The following is an 18852-nucleotide window of genomic DNA, read 5'->3' on the forward strand; positions in this document are numbered from 1 at the left end:
ATTTTTAAAGACGGAGCGGCATCCTGATAGTCAAGGCCTAGAACGAGTTAGATAAAAATTTACGTTCATTTTAATGACAGCCTCGGCTAAAGTCCCAGGTGATTTTCGAAAGTCCACTGGTACTGGTCTGGTACTTGGACATAGAAATCCAGCTAAATTTAATGCATTGACTTCTTTTTTTTAGTCTTTTTTTAATGCATACCCATACATCTCTAGATACTTCAACGTTTTACTACAAATAAATACGGGACACACACAATCAAAAACCAAAATATCCTAAAAACACTAGCAAAAACTATGTAAAAGCATGCCCTTACTAGCTTTTGCCGACAACCGATTGTCTTTGTCCATTTTATATTGTAGCTGAAAACCGTATATTTTTGCTTGTGTGTGATTATGGACAAGAAAAACAAGAGAAAACAGAAAAAATACTTTGTTTTGATAGAACTGTGTTATCGTTGTAGTCGAATTGGTATTTGCATCAATACACTAGAAGTTACACAAGACAAAATGATACTGAATAAAAAAAAATGAAATAAAATAAAACAAATAGCCAATCAATTTTTTCTATGTAGTTTTACAAATTAAGACACCAACTTGCTTAACCCCGTCAGCTCACCCTTCCTCCTATCTGCATGTTGTTGTTTTTTCCTAATGTTCACGTTTGTTCAAGTGTTAGCTATTATTTATTGTTAAATGCTTAGTATTCGTACGGAAAATAAAATTCAACACCAGTAGCGTTGCTTGTGCATGAGCAATAAATGAACCTCACATCTGTAGCGAGCAAAAGCGAAATGGCGCCCAGCACCAAAAGATCCCAGGTACGTATGCACGTTGATTTTGTGTCTGTCCTCCAGAAACCCTAGAACATGGTAGCGTCGGTCATCATTTTGAGCTCATCTCGTGTCCCTTTTTCCCCCAAATCAGTTGCATTCATACCCACACCATTTCCCTAGTTCTGCTCCATTATCCCTGGTGACCTGTTTTCCCCTTCAGAATATGAATGCTATCCCTCATCGGTTGCTGCTGTGGTGAGACAAAATTTAAACTGTGTTCCAAATTATTTTTCTTATAAGTAAATCTTTACACCCAACGAAAAACAAACCTTAAAAATCATTTCAAAAAAGTTTCTTGGCTATTGCAAAATTTTGTACCTTCTCTTTTTCTCTCTCTCTCTTTCTCTTTCTCTCTCTCTTTCTCTCTCTCTCTCTTCTATCTTCCCGATGTGATCTTTCTCCTGGTCAATAATAATCCCCATCACGTGTATCTATCTCCCCTCCACTCCTGTACTCCGTGTCGCCCACGCCCGTTTCATCTCTTCCAGGCGCTACTAGACTCAGAACACAAAGTAATCATGTAACGAATAGTAATAACAGCAACAGCAACCAAACCCAAACCTACCATCATCATCAACATCATCAGCAACCGCCACCAGTGCCACCAAACAGCAGCAGCAACAGCATTCGTAGTAGTTATAACAATAGATATAGCTATCACCATCAGCCCGCCTCTAACCTTGCCCCGAACTCCACCACCTCCTCCTCCTCCTTCTACAAGGATCTGGCATCCTTGGCCGCGTACGGCAACGGCATCGGGAGCAGTGACAGTAGAGACACACCGGTAACTTCCAGCGCCCTGAGCAGTGGTAATGATGACGAAAGCAGCGTATCAAGCAACGTCAGCACCGGGAATGGCTACCGGCAGCAGCTGCTGGCGCGAGGTGAATCTGGAGAACCCGATCCGACGACAGCGGACAACAATGGTGGCTCGATGGAGGAGAATCTGGATCTTCGTGATCTCGATCTGTCACAGTTGCGGTTGTCCAAGCGTGACCTGGAAACGTTGTCCAGCATTACGCCCGCTCTGTCCCAGCGTGTGCAGGAGCAGTTGTTAGCGCAGCTTCCACCGCAACAGGCACGTAAGCTTTCCCGCACCCTTTCGATGCAGAACGGCGGCGCTGGGACGTCGCAAGCGGGAGGAGCTGCAGCTGCTAACCAACGCCTATACCGTCGAAGCTACAGCAACAGTTCCGGCAATCGATCACTGGACGCAACGGAACGGGCTGAGTACGGTTCGGCGGGATGGAGCTCCCCGGCGGACAGCGAGCTACGGCGCCGTGGTGGAAGTCAACCACGGGACATACTCTCACCACCGCCGGCCTACCAAACGCCAGCACCACTGTACGAGAAGTACGCCCCGTACGGTACGAGCATTCCAACGACAGGCCACAACAACAGCGCTGGTGATTCGTCCGGTATGTCTGCGTTTGTGCGCGAGTACGACCACTTGCGGAAGCCGCTTCCATCACCACACACCACCACACTGACCACGCCGGGTACACGTACTACCACAACACCATTACGCTACACCAGCAGTCCGGACCCCACTGCCTCTACGAAACGATTGTCCCGTTTCCTGCGGCCAGACTTTTTCGACACACCCAAGGAGATGGGCACGACGGCGAACGAACGAGATTCAGCCTCATCCTCGGACCGCAACTCCCCTTACTCGTCCGGTGGAGTTACGCTGCGGGAAGGTGCAACGGATAGGCAGCAGCGGCGAGAGAAGCTTGCCAACGATACGATCACCGATCGGTTGAGCTACTTCCTGGAGAAGTACGGCAAGCCGGACGATGAGCCGGTGGGCCCGGTGATCGGTGATCGTGCGAGACGAAGCGTTTCGCGTACGCGCGACCTAGACGATGAAGGTGTGAAACAATCCGAACCATATCGAACACCGGCCGAAACGCTGTCAATGTTGCAGGAACAGCTGCAAGATCTTACCAACATAACGTCCCTGGCTGCGGGAAGCCAGATGTCGAAGCTACTGCGTGGCAATGATGAAACGCCCGTGTCGTCGGTGCCAGCGACGAGTGAATGTCAACTACCGGGATGTGCTGAGTGCGATGGGAAGTCTGAGAACGGTACCGTCCAAACAACGAACGGCAGCGCTGGTGAGGTGAAAGAAGCTGCAGCACCGGTTAAGAAGATCGTAAAGGTTAAGAAGGTAAAGGTGGTGAAGAAGGCAGCGACAGCTGGAGATACTACCGTCTCGGAGAAATCATCGACAGGCGATACCGCAGAAGCCACTCCACCCACAGTGACAGTAGTGAAGAAAGTTAAAAAGGTAGAGACAAATGCTGCAGATACAAAGGAAGGTCCGAGTACGATCGCTGGAGCAACCATCAAGAAAGAATCCAAACTAATGCGTCCCAAGTCGTACCCCTACAAGGAGACTGCACAAGATGGCGCCAAGTTGTCCGTAGCGGGTGAGATAGAACTGGAGACCAGCGTTAAACCTATGCCCATCGCAACTCCCAAAGAACCATCTACGGAGGGACAATCGAATGGCACACCGACAACAGCCGCTGCCAACGGTGTTGCCAGCACGGTTAGTAAAATAGCTCGTCCTAAGAGTTTCCCAGCATCAAAGCTTACGCCACCGAAGGAACTGAAGTTGCTAAAATCACCTGTTAGTGAGGCAGAATCACTGGATGCTGCAAAAGTCGAACCTTCCACCACACCGACAACTCCGGTGGCAGAATCGGCCACGAATGGGACACCGACCTCCACCACAAGTCCACCGAAGAAGGTGAAAAAAGTCATTCGTATCGTGAAGAAGGTCACCAAAACGACCGACTCTAGCGGCAAGGTTGTGGTGACCACTACCACGATGCCCGTCGACGGAGGGCCGCTTCCGAAAGGTTGCAAAGAAACGACCACCAAAACGGTCACCATTAAGGAGGAGCCTGCGGGCGTTCAGAATGCGTCATCGACCGAAAAACCGTCCACGGTTAAGGAGAAATCCAAATCGCCCGAAAAGAAACCAAAGCAAGGCTTTCTGGCAAGTATCGGGCAGAGGTTCGAGAAGTTCCGGGACACTAGCCGAAGCAGCAAGGAGAAGAAAGCAGCTGCCGCTGCAGCTTCAGCATCAGCAGCAGCGTCCACTGCAGCAGCAACTATCACCTCGGTAACGTCCAACGAATCCCTGCCAGATACGGCTGTCCCTGCTATGGTTCCTGGTTCGGGCCAGATCGTGGATGGAGTCACACCGGACGTGCTGAAACCATCGGAACCCGTCACCCTGAAGAAGGATAAAAAGAAGGTCGGCAAAACGATCGCCAAGGGCGCCCAGGCGGATGACAAACCATCAACGGACGAACCGATCGGCAAGGCCACGGCCGGATCCCGCAAATCCCGCATCGACACAGTCATCAAGAATCTGCGCGAACTATCCACTGGACCGAAGCTGCCCGAGTTGACCGAATCGAAGCTGATCAAGCGTGCCGTTAGTGTGGAGGAGATGCCGGGCACGTTCAATCGCTGCGGCGTCACCAAGGTACTGGGACTTTTCAAAAAGATAGAAAAAGATTCACGCAATAACGCTCACCACCGTCTTCTTAATACCAAGTCATCTAGCCACATCATGACGAGCGGCCGGTCGGTGGACGAAGGCATCCTGGCACCGATGCCCGATCTGATGCAACCGGTCCCGGTTGAGTCGGGCCGGATGCGGAACGGTGACTCGCTGCTGCCGGGCCCAACACAGCAGCTGCGCAAAAAGATGTACGGTGGCGCAAGAAGTGACACCGTCCTGCCGATGGACACGCTGCTGTCGAACGGTGTGGACGGTGGTGATTACGAGCAGCGTAAGTTTAAGGTGGCTTCGGGTGTGGGCCAGTCGCAGATACCGGTCAAGTATGGCTGTCCTGGTTGCGACACCGGTTGCAACACCGCCGCCGGCAGCAGTCACACCAGCGCCGGCACCGGCAATGGTAGCATCAATGGAGTACACGTCGGAAGTCATGGTCAGCAAGCTACCGCCGAGACGGATAGTGGCTCCAACGGTATGCAACGCCCTCCGCCGCAAGACACGGACCGGAAGGGTCGTGCCCGTGCCCTAACCATTGACCTGGAGCAGGCCGTTCACTCGGCGACGGAAAAGTTGAAGCGCCTGCAGCAGGCCAACAGCATCCATCTCAGTAACAACCTACCGACACAGCCACTACTCCATCACCATAGTAACCACAGCAACAACAACTACATCAGCAATCCTAGCAAACCTAGTTTAAGCGCTTGCACCAAGCCCCTACCCAGTCACAGCAACACTGCCAACGGCACCACAAACCACACTAGCAGCTCCACACTGTCGGCGGCACCAACCACTGGTGGCAATAACAACTACAGCTATCCGCCACCATTGCCCGGCGAACTGGTGCCAACCGGGACGGCAACCTCGCCGGGCGGATATAACAGCATGAGCCACAGCAACAACATCAACAACAATCCTTCCCATCACTACAGCACACTGACACCGTCGTACGATAGCATTACCAACTACTCGTCTGGTTCGCGAAGTAGCCCGTACGACGACAACTCGTCCAGCACGTTCCTCTCGCCGTCGGAGGAGCGCGAGCTGTACTTCGACAGCTGGTCGGTGTGCTCGGACGAGCTGATCGGGGGGCACGGTGGCGGCGGTTCGGGCGGTGGTCGGCCCCTGAACTCTTCCTCCGCATCGCCGGCGCCCTCGTCGTCCGCCGCGTCCCGGCGCCATTCCTCGGTGCGACTACTAACCTCCAACCCACCACTGCACTCTGTCTCCCCAGTAGATCCGGACGCGGAGAGCGTCATCGAACGCATCCGGCGCAAGAGTTTCTACACCCGCTTCAACGACACGAAGAAACCGGCCAAACGGGCCTCGGCCAGCAATCTGGGTGCGCTCGGTGGAGCTGGTTCCGCATCCGGCCATTTAAAGGACACCGGCGGCGGCAGCAGCAGCAGCAGCAACAGCTACGGATACTACGGTGGCAATGCCAATGCGGGCAGTGTCGGTTCGATGCGTGAGAAGTCGTTGTCGCGCGGCGGCTCCACATCCTACATCCTGCGCCCGAACAAAGAATCATCCTTCAGCGGAGTTGGTAAGTACGAGACGCCGGGTTACGCTACGCTCGGCCGTACCGAGCACCACCATCGCGGGTACGCGACGATGGTGAACCTCACCAAGGCGAACCGAAGCGCTGCACGACTGCGCAACAGTAGCCTGGATGTGGTGCCCCTGGTGGCAGCATCCGGCACCGACTACCAACATCACCAACCACCACCACACTACCATCACCACCACCATCATCACCATCGTCAGCAGCAGCCGACAATGGGAGGATCACTTTCACGGACCGGGTCACGGCTCCTGTCGACCGACGACGATCCACTGACCGACGGTTTAAACTACAACAATCTTATCAACAACAACCACCACAACAACAACAACACCACCACCAGCAACCACAAATATACACGCAACACGTACTACGAAAGTAGTGCCGTGCCGTCGTCGTACGGAACCTACACACCGAGACGTCGCTCCTCGTTCGTGGCCGGCGGTGCCGGATATGGCGGATCGTCTAATATCGCTTCATCCTCTTCATCGATTGCGCTAGATCTGCTCAAGGACCATGCTCGGGACGGGTCGGCGAGCCACGGTAACCTCGCCACCACGACGTCTTCCTCCTCCTCCAACACGCTGTCGGCGTCGGACAACTATGGCATCGGGAGTAGCAACAGCAGCAGCACCGCATCACGCACCCTTCGTCCGTACGAGACGAGAAGCAGTTCCCTGCTGACTCCAACGGCGTTACGCGAAGCGGGACGTTACAGCGGCCGGTACGATAGTGGCACACTGACCAAGTAAGTGGGAGCCGAAGAGGCTTAAGTGTTGATCGTTTTTTTATATTTGTCGTTTGGAGCAATCTAAGGGTGCGATCACTGGTCTGTTCTACCATCCGTATCTTGTTTGTAAATAAGAGCTAACAATCGAATAACAGGCTACGAATTTCATCACTCTAGGCTAGGCGAAGAACTATAACTCAAATCTGGGTATTTTCTGACCAATCCACTTAATTGGTCAACTGCATAAGTCCTTAAGTTTCTTGATTAGGGCCTATCACATGCAGGTATTCTGAACAAACAGCTTTAAACTATTGTACGACTTGGGTCGTTGGGTGTCATTTTCATGGCTAATGTATCAAGCTCCTGATCTATATTTAGATGTCACCTTAATGATGGTTCTTATTACTTCGCATTTACTGCTCCAATGCTCTCCCTCCGCCAAAGAGCTTAAACCTCACCATTAGGGTCTTTTTTAACTAGGTAGCTCAACGCCCACTATTAAGCTCTGACCTCACTACGAAGCTCTGTCCTCCCAAAGAAGCTCTGCATTCACTATGAAGCTAAGGCTTCTCACAGTAACTCAACCCTAATAAAGTAGCTCTGCGCCCACAAAGAAGCTCTATTCTCACTATTAAAGTCTTTCCTACTATGAAGCTCGGACCTAATCTTACCACGAAGCTCTGCTCTCCAAATGCAGCTCAACCCTCACTATGAAACTCTGCCCTGTGAAGTTCGCCACTATGAAACTGGTTTTGACCTTACAATGCAACTCTGCTCTCATTATGGAGCTTTGTCCTGTCTATGAACATCGGTCCTCATGCAGTAGCTCTGCCTTTTCACAGTGTCAGTATAAATATTTGTTCCCACGAAGTAACTCCCCACTCACTATGAAGTTCTGTACTCATTAAGGAGTTCTGCCCACACTAGGAACCTCGATCCTCATGCAGTAGCTTTACCCTCTCACAGTAGCACTGCCTTCACTTTAAATCAAAGTTCTCACTAAGAAGGCCCCTTCCTTCCCTAGCTCTATCCTTATTGAAGCTGCTGTCCTCAGAAAGAAGCCTACCGGAGAGTACCATTTCGTCCTCGGCGAGCGCAAAGTGAGCGAACCTTCTTCTTCTTCTTCCTTGACACTACAACCTCGAGAGGTCTCGGCCTGCCATTTATGGCTTTCTTTGACTTGATTTTATCCATAGCAAAGTAAAGTTGAACCCCGGTCTTGCCGTGTGAAGACCGGCGCCGCTGTCGCCTCGGCTTCCGGAACGCCCCAAAACGAACCTTAACCTCTTTCTCGCCTTTTAGTATGTTAAATATAAACCACTACTCAGAGGTGTATATAAATACTAGGACCCCAACTATATGGTCGTGTATGTGTCCGTTTGATATTCCAACCGTTGCTAAAACCCGTGACTACCACATCTCTTACCAGCATAGTGAAATAGTGAGCAAACGTCCTTATCCCTTACCTTTTTAACCCGCCACCGCCATCGTAGCAAAGCACTGCAACTAATCAAAAGCCGACTCTATTCCCTCTTGCTCCGGGTTCCAACCACCATCGGTATGCCCGGTTCCCCGGATACTGCCCGCCGCCATCCACCCAACGCCCGCTGGTGAAGCAAAAACTCCGCCCACCCGCCAACCCGCCATCGTTCCACACTCTACCGAAGCTTCATGATGAGCCTGAAGCTCTAAGCTCTCTTGTGAACTAGCTACCATCTCCTTCTAGCGCTTTTGCCTCCAATTGTTCGCTTTTGCACCTGATCCTCTACCTTGGTCTAGGGAGTTCCATCCGTTAGGTAAGGTTAGCAGACTCTGAGAGAGAAGGGAGATACGAGGAACCGTTTAGAAGTGATGAGTTATCCCGTTTATAAATGTGTATGTGTGTAAGTGGAATTCTAATTTCGAATCTGATTGCATGCCGCCCGTTCCACAGAAACTATCGCACACGGACCACGTCAACGTCCAAATCAACAGACAATGCGTAGACGCTGCTAAGGTTTGCTCCGCGCCCAAGAAGACATCCACCAGCCATTGTCAACCATTTATCGACTAATAGTAGTAGCGTCCTTTAGTGAATTATTGTCTGCGTGTGTGTGTGGGGGGAAGGAATAGAAGATAAATGTTGTAGGTCGCGGTGTCATATCGTAACGTACTAGGGAGAATCAAAATGGCGTTATTTTAGATGAACGTAATAGACTAGAAAATATTGCATTTAGGCCAAACTACACTTACAAACAAAACCACTCAGAATCAAGCAATGAAAAACGGCGAAAAGAAAAACGAAAGCCAAAACAATAATCGCCAAATAATAAATTAAATCATTAAAATAAGGTTTGCGGAAATGCCGGAAGCGGGACACACATTCAGGGACCGGACAGGGATAGGAAGGGTGGGATCGATAAGAGATCGATAGGAGGGTTTTAAAAGGGCGTGATCACTGAACGAATTTTTAACGTATATTTTAAACGGTGTTTTTTACCCAAAACCCAAGAGATCCCATTCTTGCCCTGCATGCTGTCCTTATTGGGACACACAGCCACACCCATACTCGGCAAGACGTTCAATCCCGTCTTGTCCTCCTATTGCGGGCAGAAGGAAGAAGGGCACAGCAATACAATATCCCCACCGGAAGACACACAAGACATCAATCTCCATCTCCCTCAAGAGAAATCGTGGATATCATACGATCACCATGCGTCTCCATGGAGTATCGATCATGTTTGGCCACCATTTTCTTTCCACCTCGCTGCAGAGTTTCCGTTCTTATGCTCGCCATTTTTTGCATCATCAACATTACATCGACACAGTTCAAACAAGATATCCTGTTCGAGCTGGTACAAAAGGCACTCTGCACATCACCACCACAGAGGGTGGTGATCATCCTGTGTCATGACGCCATTTTGATTGCCACTCGACTTAGGATTCAATCACTAACACACACACTCTCACTCATTTTCTAATGTTTGCTTCGCCGTGTATTACAATTCCGGTGCCTTTCCTTTCTGATCGCATCATATATCCGCACTAGTTGTAGTAGGTTGCCCTAAGTTACCACCGGAAGATCGAGACTCGTCGGGTTGTTTAGACGCAGGCAAGATGTTCCAAGTACTGAGAGTGGGAAGGTCAAAATGTGCCATTATGTGGGAAAGTAAGGGTTGGAATCGTTCAGCAAAATTTGGGCCGGTAACCAAATCCGGAACGCGAACGCGATTGATTTGATGACACCATGACGTGTTTGATTTTATTAAAAGTTAGCGTTTATTATAAAGGATGAAAGATCTTGAAGCGGGTACCAACGGGACAACACGGGAGACAAAACTTTGGCAAACGGATACGGCTAACCGGGATGATCGTTGTTATAGGCTACTTTTTTAACTACTATTACTTCGCTACGAAACCCTCCGTTGGAGCAGGCAGTTTCGTATGATTAAGCTCCGGGACAGTTTTACAAACGGCCGGAGAGAATTTTAGGAACGGCAATAAACAAAAAAGCATCAATAAATTAACAGTTAACGAGCAATCGGTTTTTATTCGCGGCGAGACATTTGGAAGAGATACTGTGATTAAAGGAGAAGGCAAAAGGGTGTTGCGGCGGACACGTACGTCAAGGGTTAGACTGTTGTTGTGGATAGCGAGCGAGTTAGTTTGGTTCGGAGAAAATATGGTTCATCTTGAAAAAAAAAATCCATAGCAGCGCAATAATCGAACGCAAACACGTGTCGGTTTTCCGTACACCCGTAGGGATGCGAGGAGCATGAGTTTTAGCAAATGATTCGATGCCAAATGATCATTACACCCATAATAAACAAGACTATAGCAATAATTCATCGTTTCTCTGTGTAGGATCAGCCACCTGTGCAGTGGGTGCGAACCGTGCCCAGGGACACCAGGGACTTGGGGTTCGTTTGGGTAGAACTTAATAAAAAACCGGGTTAATCACCATCGACGGTACTGGTATCGGCTACCGCGAGTGGATAGCACAGAGTATTGTGAAGTTATCAGAATAAAAGCTAGATTGAACGGAATTAGACGCACGGAATGTATGACATGATGACACACGCCGCTGAGTATCCCAAAGGTATGTTTACTTCAGTGCTTCAAACAGTGAAAATCTAGGACTCCTTCAAATTGGACGGATACTCGACTATGTGGATGACTTGTGGATGAAACCCGCACAGCTACATTTAATTAGAAATTTAGTAGAAAAATCTGACTTTAATCAGGGTAATCTCTTCTGAGGACTTCATAGAGCAAAGAGGATATTTAAGAATTGCTAACCTCAATATTATACCTCAAAATTGGAACAAGGATGCAATGACCGTCCGCCATCGTCCTCCAATGGCTCTTTTCGTGCAAGGTGCCTCATCACTTAATATATCCTCTCTACTCGTAACATATAACTTGTCGGTCAACAGACTTTGCTATTTCCAAAGGTCCTTGTCTACCAAAAGACATCCCCGTCTGATCAGCCTCATTAGTAAAGTCACTTTAAGAATTTCGACTGCTGAGATATCTTAGTCAACGAGTTGGATAATTAAAGGTTCAGGCCCACTCTCCCACGAGAGCATCATCTTTCAGACGTAGAGGCCTTGATGCCTCAAGCATCTTGATAACCAAAATCCCACGATAAGTAAATATTCTCAATCTTCTTCTAAGAGACCTCGTATGAGACCGCTTAATTATAAAAGGCTCGTTGTAACTGCGCGATCCTTTATGACACTTATTTACCACGATATCTCCTGAGCAAAAAGGTCACTTCGCCCCGCAAGCTTTATTTACAGGATCGGAATGATATTTTACGATTATATGGACAGTAGTCCAATGTTTTGATTAATTGTTTATTTAATTACAACCGGCGGACATTTAGCATAAATTATTTTTAACGCTCAGGCGAAAGATTTTATCTCAAAACGTTTACTCGCATCACTGTTTATGTCGCATACATTACCAACTCAAATACCTCACTAACCGAGTTGAGGCGTCAACACATAGAGACGACTGAACCAAACGAAGTCCGAGGCTCCGAGATTTCCAGCATAGCATGCGGACTAATCAAAAGCCGACTCTATTCCCTCGACCTGGCTGGCACGTGTAGAACCACCGACGAGAGGAGCGCTGGATACTCTATGGTACCGTTGAGAATTCCAACAATGAAGGCATTATTATTATTATTATTATTATTATTTATTTTAAACTGGTTGCCTCGAGGGCTTTCCAGCAGCGTCTGATACAATAATATAAAAAATAAACATATAACTAAACCGTCATGCACGGGACGGAACACATTAGGACAAGGAAAACAATACAAGGGAACGGAATGAAGCAAAGGACATGCTATGGGCAAACAAATCACCTACTGAATTGAAGTCAGATAATGCGCGCATGCAAGGGTCATTTTGAGTGGAGGGCGAACGCGCAAGCGGTAGGATGGGACATAGATGGGAATGGCTGCCAGGAGGGTATGGGAGTCAATGTTGGCAAGAAGGATGTTGGCAATAAATAGTCTGTGCGCCTGACAAGGACGGTCTTTTAAGCCAACGAGCAATTGACACCGTACCGAGTATGGAGGAGAAGCGCCTTACGGCGATTCTAGAAAACTTCCGTTGTACCCTCTCCAACCTATCCATAGAGGTGACACCTGCAGGGGACCAAATGACGCTGGCGTAGTCCAAGATAGGACGGACCCAGCAGCAATACAACGCCCTCAAGCACAATGGATCACGGACCTCAGACGCCATTCGGTTGATGAGGCCCAATAATTTGTTGGCACGCCAGTTTGTCAGTTTGTCATCGAGCCACACACCAAGGTCTTTAACCAGAGTGACTCGTGGGAGTGGTGAGCCACCGAGCTGGTAGCCACATACATAGCTGCTTGTTGTGAGAGCGCCCATGTCTGCACATTGAATGCGTTCGTCGAGCTATGGCAACTCGAGCAGCAGATGCCTGGTCCAATAGGTCTATGGTCTGACGATGCTCTACCTTGAAAGGACTCGAGCCGCGCTAAGGAACTGGCCGAGGAAGGACACCACACCGTGTTCGCATTTTCCATCGGCGATCAAGCCAAGGAGCAGTATAAAGAATTGGTACAGAGGGGGTCCCGGAACTTCAGCATCATGTTTGTAACCAATCCTAGCAATCTAAAGACAGCCTCGTATCAATTAGTCATAGCATAGACTCAGGGCCTTTCGCTTACACCAGGAGTCCCAGAATTTTATGTGCTGCTTTATGTCCCTGCTATGTCGATGCATAACAGAAAGCTTCACCAGGAAACACCATCGACAGGTCGTTGATGTAGAGCACGGACTGCGACGGCCACAGCTTACTACCCTTAGGAACACCGGGGCATGCACGGAGCGATCCTTAAATGCAAAAATCCAGCCTTACTGCGTAGGAACGATCGAACAGCTACGATCGCAGCCATATAAGCCTAGCTTATCAACATTGTCAATTAGAACGATGTGAGGCATACTATCGAAGGCTGCTTTAATGTCCGTAAAGATGGCATCAACCTGGAAGCGAATTGCTTACGAACAACACTAGGTTCGATGTTGCCCATGTTGATTAACACTAATGTAGTTGTAATTGTTTCTATATATTTCAACTTGAAAAGACATCAGTTTTCTAGTTCTATGGACCAACATGCATGTGATCGTTCTAGTTCTGTGAGGATTAGAGCTTCAACAATGCCTTTTGCTTGTCCTGAGCGATTTATTGTTTATCCATTTTAATAATGTCTGCTCTGTTCTATTTTCCTCCTAAAGAATGTTTCCTTGCAGATGATCTTAAATTGGTTCTTTCAATCTCCTTCTCTTAGTGCAGCTGCTCCTATACCGCAAAATTATGGGTGAGGCCCTCAGCACTCGAAGGCTCTCAGGCTGGCTCGCTTGACGCCTCAGCCTAGTTCTTTGAGCTTTTGATGTCCAGGCTTCAACTCATGCCAAAGCATCATTTGTTGCCTGCCTTATTAGTTTGATGTCGCTTCCATTGTTTCCTCCATCTACTTGCATCTTCCATCCCGTCCGCTACGCTAACGTCTTCCTTTAACTGTTGCCAGACCTCGCGCACAGTTCCTTGTAGTCATCCACATTATGAATTCCAGTCCAACTGCATGGTGTCCCAGAGCAACTGCATCCAAAGTGTAAGGACTAATCCGTTACGGCAGTGTGCGATGAGCGGCATGAGTAGAAACCTTCCGTGTCAATTTTTCGTCTATTCTTGGAAAGTTGGTCCTCAAAGCTTCATCTTGTAGGTTGGAAGGAACGGTACGTGTCGGGTCCATTTCCATCTGTAATAAAGAAGCATAATGGTGAAGCCTGCTTGTCCACCATCTGCCGCCATCTTTGCTTACCGTCGCATCAACCCCATTCCGTAGGGGAAATCGAACGTGTTCCGTTCCATCTGTATACCGCCCGCCGGCAGTCCATCCCCACTGTCCGTTTCCAGTGCCATCTCTTTCGACCAAGCAACCAGCCCACGTTCCTCGGGCGTACCAGGGATGAGGTTGTCCAGTGCGCATCCCAACACACCACCAACGAGAATGGTCGTGCCGAGCAGTACCGAGAGTGTCGAATCGACCGTTGCATTCCCTGTGTCGATCGCGCCCGGATGCTGCTGCAGCCACAGACAGAGCACCAGCGGGAAGAAGAACGATACGCCCAGTATGTAGAGATTGCGGGCCGAACGCAAATCCACGTACTGTAGCGCTGCCAGTCCGAACGCTGTTATCATGCCGAACATTACGCAGAAGATGCCACCGACAACCGGGTCCGGTATCATGATAAAGGCGGCACCGAACTTGTTCAGGACGCCCTGAAGAATCATGATGAAGGCGGCCCACTGAATAACCCGCCGGCTGCCCACCTTGGTGACACCGATCGCGCCCACATTCTCCCCGAACGTGTTCGTCCCATTGCCGGATCCCCACAGCCCTGCCAACACGGTGCCGAGTCCTTCAATACCGATGCCCCGGTTAATGGCGTGCAGCGGCGGCGGTGGTGCCGCACACATCTGCGAGATCGTCGGATAGTAGCTGATCGACTCCACCGTGCAGGCTATCACACCGGCCAACATGCCCAGCACACCGGCCAACGATATGGTCGGCAACCCGAACTGGCCCGGGTACGGTATGCGGAACCATTCGGCATCCTGCAGCACCCGCAACCGTACATCGGTACGGGCCGGATGTCCCTCGGGGAAAACGCCGGTCGCAGTCAACACCCCACACACCGTCCACATGATCGCGATCGTGAGCAGTACAGGGAACAGTTTGAACAGCGGGAACCAGATCAAGCGCAATCCCTGACCCTTCCGGTAAGCGACCCCGGGGAACTGTACCTCGGACATCACCTGCGAGAACAGCGTCAACATGGCGGTGGTTCCGACCGCTATGCCCCACTGTTTGGAGGCTGTTTCGCTCGCGTGCTGGAACAGTGTTATGCCCACCAGTGCCACCGTCGGTACGATCGTCAGTGGTGTGATGATGCGCAGCAACTTGCCCACGAGTCCACTGAACCCGAGCACAACCTGCGACACGGCTGCTACGGCAATGGCGCCGGAAAGTTCACGCATCCGCACCTGCCAAAGTTCGGTACGGTCTGACTCGGTCATCGCGTCTATTACTTCGGCCGGTGGACACTTCCACTGGGGTAGGTTGAGGATGGCGAGCGTGGGCACGAGAAAGGAGATGGTACCACCCTGGACGATGGGTAGCCGGCAGCCCCAGGTTGCCTGCAGGTATGTGATCAGTCCGGTGACGAAGATCATGGTGGAAATGATGGTGCCACGGGCAGGATCTTCGTCGCTCATGCAGAGCGCGGGCGTTAGGATGAAGGGAATCGAGACGATCGCACCGATCATCGTTAGGTAGTGCTGGGGAAAGAGAGAACAGGGGACTCAATTAATTGTATTTAGATTGAATCTTACGCTCAAGAAGCACCCAATGGGCAACCAGGCTTTCCAGGCCAGGCGAGGACGATCAGTTGATCCTTGCTCTTGAGTACTAAAGAATCTATTGATCTCTTCTGAGGTTAGCTGGGAGTCTCTTTGATCGACGATGATGCATCACTGGTTGAGAAATATTATTCACAATCCATGACTCGTCCATATCAAGTTCTTGGTACAAAGTCAGCTTCCGCAGCAGACAAAGACGTCTATCGTGACCAGGATATTCCACACCTTGTAGAAAGATGCTCTGGATCTCTATATCAAGATTGATTTTCACAACGATAAAAGCACCATTGTCTAATGTCTTAATTTCCTATCAGGTTTGGCATGCTAAGAACGGTCCTTGGACATCGTTGGATGCCGGAACAGGTTGAGCATGAAATTGTTTGTAGCGAAAGGTACAATTAAGCCAAATAGAGCAAACAAGAAGACTTAACTCAGATATTAATATTTCCTCTAAATGGAATAGAACTTGTCCGCCCGTGAGGTCTGGTAAACATTCCATCCCAACGTACCGCCATCTCCTTTCAAGAGCATTCAAGAGTCGTCCTACCCACAGAAAGGCCTCAATGTCTTCGCTGCACCAGGTAGAGTAATGCTTTGAGATTGACCACTCGAGACTGCTAGCATTGAAAGTCGCTCTACCTAAAGTAAGGACTCATCCGAGTTCCTTATGAACTCCCAGGCGATCACCACTCTGTACAATTGTGATCGTCTCGTGAACGACCATATTACACACCACGGATTTTATCTCTAACTTTCCATGACTCTGGTGCATAAATCGTCCTGAATCTCGTTGATGGCTTGTGCAACGTTGGCTTTCAGAGCAACAGTAGTTTGCGACAAACTGAACAGAGAGAATCCCATGAGAAAAAGTCTAGCAGGCTTAAACCACAAAACCTTGGCGATAAAAGTTCTTAACTCTTCCTGTCTTCATCGACCGAGGAGAGTCATCGCTTCGTGAAGATACCCAGCGCGACACGGTGAACTTCGTGTGAATATGTCTTGTCCCAATTCCGACCATTTCACTTGGTAACTAACCATTTCATGAAGAAATTGGCCTCGCCGCTGGTATCAAGCCCACCCCAGCCACAAATCAACAAACACCCGAGGCAATGTCTGGGGTAATTAAGCTTAATCTTATTTCGCTCCAGATATGGACGAATTGCTCTGATTGTAGCTCTCTTGTAGGCAATATAACCTCGAAGGGTCGCGGCCGACCAGTTCTGGCTTGTATTAGCTTATTTCTGCCCGTAGCCGGATAGGATGGTGTCTGAGCACGGGACAAGCACATTAAGCTTTTTGCACTTCTATTAGGACGCAATCAACTTAAAGGCCTTCTAAACTTGAAGAGCCGCATGATTCACATGTCTGGTCTAGTTCATAGTTCTATCGCACACTATTCCGCACACCACTCTCCTGGACGAAGCAAACAATCGATGAATGGAACAATATTTGTACTACAGCCAATTACAACCAGTTACCAGATTACACCATCCAATCGAGCGCGCGAATCACTTCACAATCACACTGTCCACAATCGGTTTGCACTACACGCTATCTTCCGTGTCTTTACCCAGCTGAGCACAGTATACGCACCTGCAGCGCCATCATGATGCAGAAGTACCATGGTGGATTGTCGTCGATGCCGTAGTTTATGTCTGCACCACGAGCCTTGCCTTCTTTTCCATTGCCCGGCTCCGGTGTACACGGCGCATGCTGCTGTTCGGTGTCCATCATCTCGAGAAACTGCGCTTCCACCAAATGGGTCAATCAATGCTGGTGGGAGATACACGGATTACGCGAATCGATTAGCACCAAGCGTTAGAATTGATTAGAAGCCTTGTTTGCGGGGCTTTTAATTTGGTGCGACTAGACGGCAATGTGCGACCGTGCTAAGTGATCGTTACATAGCACGCGGTCTCTGCATGCCACTCTGAATCGATATTGATTGACTCAACTAGCGTTACCCCTTTTCTTCAACGATCCTCACTAAACAAACGAGAGATATTGTCTCGGTAACTCAATCGATATGCAGTAGGAATCAGCGAGCGATCCCGAACCCCACTAAGAAACACTGCAAGAGACACTTGCAAACGTCGTCCGGTTCAAACGTTCGCGCTCCCCACTGGCTCGCAACTGACTCGCATCCAGTCTCGACTTGTGCACGTTATTTAGCGCCAGTCCTCCAGCAGCATCTCTGTCCTGCTTCTACGCTATCTTCCCCTGTAGCCCCGTGCTGTGTTGGCTGGCTGGCTACTTCTAGCGTACCCCACCTGGGTACGTATGGGAAAGTAATTTTCCATTCTTTACGGCACTCGACGGCCATAAAACCGTTGGGGCGACTGTCAATATGCTGCCTGTGCCTGTCTGTGCCCGTTCCTATTTTAGTCGCAGGTCTAGTCTAGTCTTATCAATGATAAAATATAACTTCACTTCGGGTACCCAACTGGAACGCGTTCGCCGGCTAGCCATGGGGCCAGTGGATTTCAACAAGCTAGTCCGGCAAGCTGCTGTTAGTTTTAGCATACCATATAATGTAATCGCACCCGAAAAATGGCCCCGATAAAACACCAACTGACGGTAGAGGCAACAAATCTCGACGCCACCGTTATTGGTGCATCGTAGCGTTTGACATAGGCCATTAATTAATTCGTCCATTAACTCTGCCACTGGGCAAGCCCATCCCCCTGTGTACGATCAGGACAAACGAAAGCAAGAGCAAATGAAGTGCCTGTTTGCTGGACAAATTTGGAACATGTTTAGTTCCGTTTAAATTAGTAATGCTAGGGAGTGCAAATCTTCTACTCCTTCTTTATCTAGCTAAGATTGAGCGCGTGATGCTGATATGACCCAGGAAACTCGGTCTCAGTTCAACAAAGATCACGCTGTTGGCTCCTGTACAGCTCGTGCCGGGAATGGGTCACAGACGGGAAGTCGAGTCTGACTTCCAGATAGTGGACCTTGGAGGCCCTTAGCGCAATGGTAAACGGAGGCCTCGTGCAGCCACTAAGTAAAATAAGAAGCTTCGACGGAAGTAAGAAGATTTGTAAGGCTCTGTTTATGGGCTCTCCTATCCAACTCCTATTCCGTCACGTCCCCGTCGTACAGAGTGGTAACTTTCCCCACCACATATCCAAGCTTGGGTTCACGGGCCTTTCCCAACCCCTTGGGCGGATGGTGGAGAAAGGCTAAACAGGGAGTGGGGTGGGCAGACTAGGCATCTGGTCTGCCTGTACGTCGG

At 49.5% G+C, this 18852-nt stretch overlaps 2 protein-coding genes across 3 annotated transcripts in view; one reads left to right on the top strand and one right to left on the bottom strand.

The window, feature by feature from the left end:
- LOC118508280 (serine-rich adhesin for platelets) overlaps positions 1-10687 on the top strand; it is a 43138-nt gene extending 32451 nt beyond the window's left edge. Inside the window, exons 11-12 of the mRNA XM_036047921.1 lie at positions 1721-6683; positions 8599-10687. Coding sequence (XP_035903814.1) covers positions 1721-6683; positions 8599-8650 — 5015 coding nt within the window. The 3' untranslated portion in view covers positions 8651-10687. The remainder of the gene's footprint in view (positions 1-1720; positions 6684-8598) is intronic.
- A 2554-nt stretch (positions 10688-13241) lies between these two features.
- Positions 13242-17774, bottom strand: LOC118508281 (solute carrier family 23 member 2). Of its 2 annotated transcripts, none has more exons than XM_036047923.1 (4): positions 17602-17774; positions 17208-17387; positions 14014-15533; positions 13242-13950 (listed from the first exon to the last, which is right to left on the bottom strand). In XM_036047923.1, the coding sequence occupies exons 2-4, from the start codon at positions 17346-17348 to the stop codon at positions 13896-13898; spliced, it is 1716 nt and encodes a 571-aa protein (XP_035903816.1). In that variant the 5' UTR covers positions 17349-17387; positions 17602-17774; the 3' UTR covers positions 13242-13895. The 2 variants fall into 2 exon arrangements, with proteins under 2 accessions (XP_035903816.1, XP_035903815.1); XM_036047922.1 differs by having other exon boundaries at positions 17579-17774.
- Positions 17775-18852: the final 1078 nt, after the last annotated feature.

The sequence above is a fragment of the Anopheles stephensi genome, chromosome 2 (genome assembly GCF_013141755.1).
Source record: "Anopheles stephensi strain Indian chromosome 2, UCI_ANSTEP_V1.0, whole genome shotgun sequence".
In the NCBI taxonomy this organism is placed as follows: domain Eukaryota; kingdom Metazoa; phylum Arthropoda; class Insecta; order Diptera; family Culicidae; genus Anopheles; species Anopheles stephensi.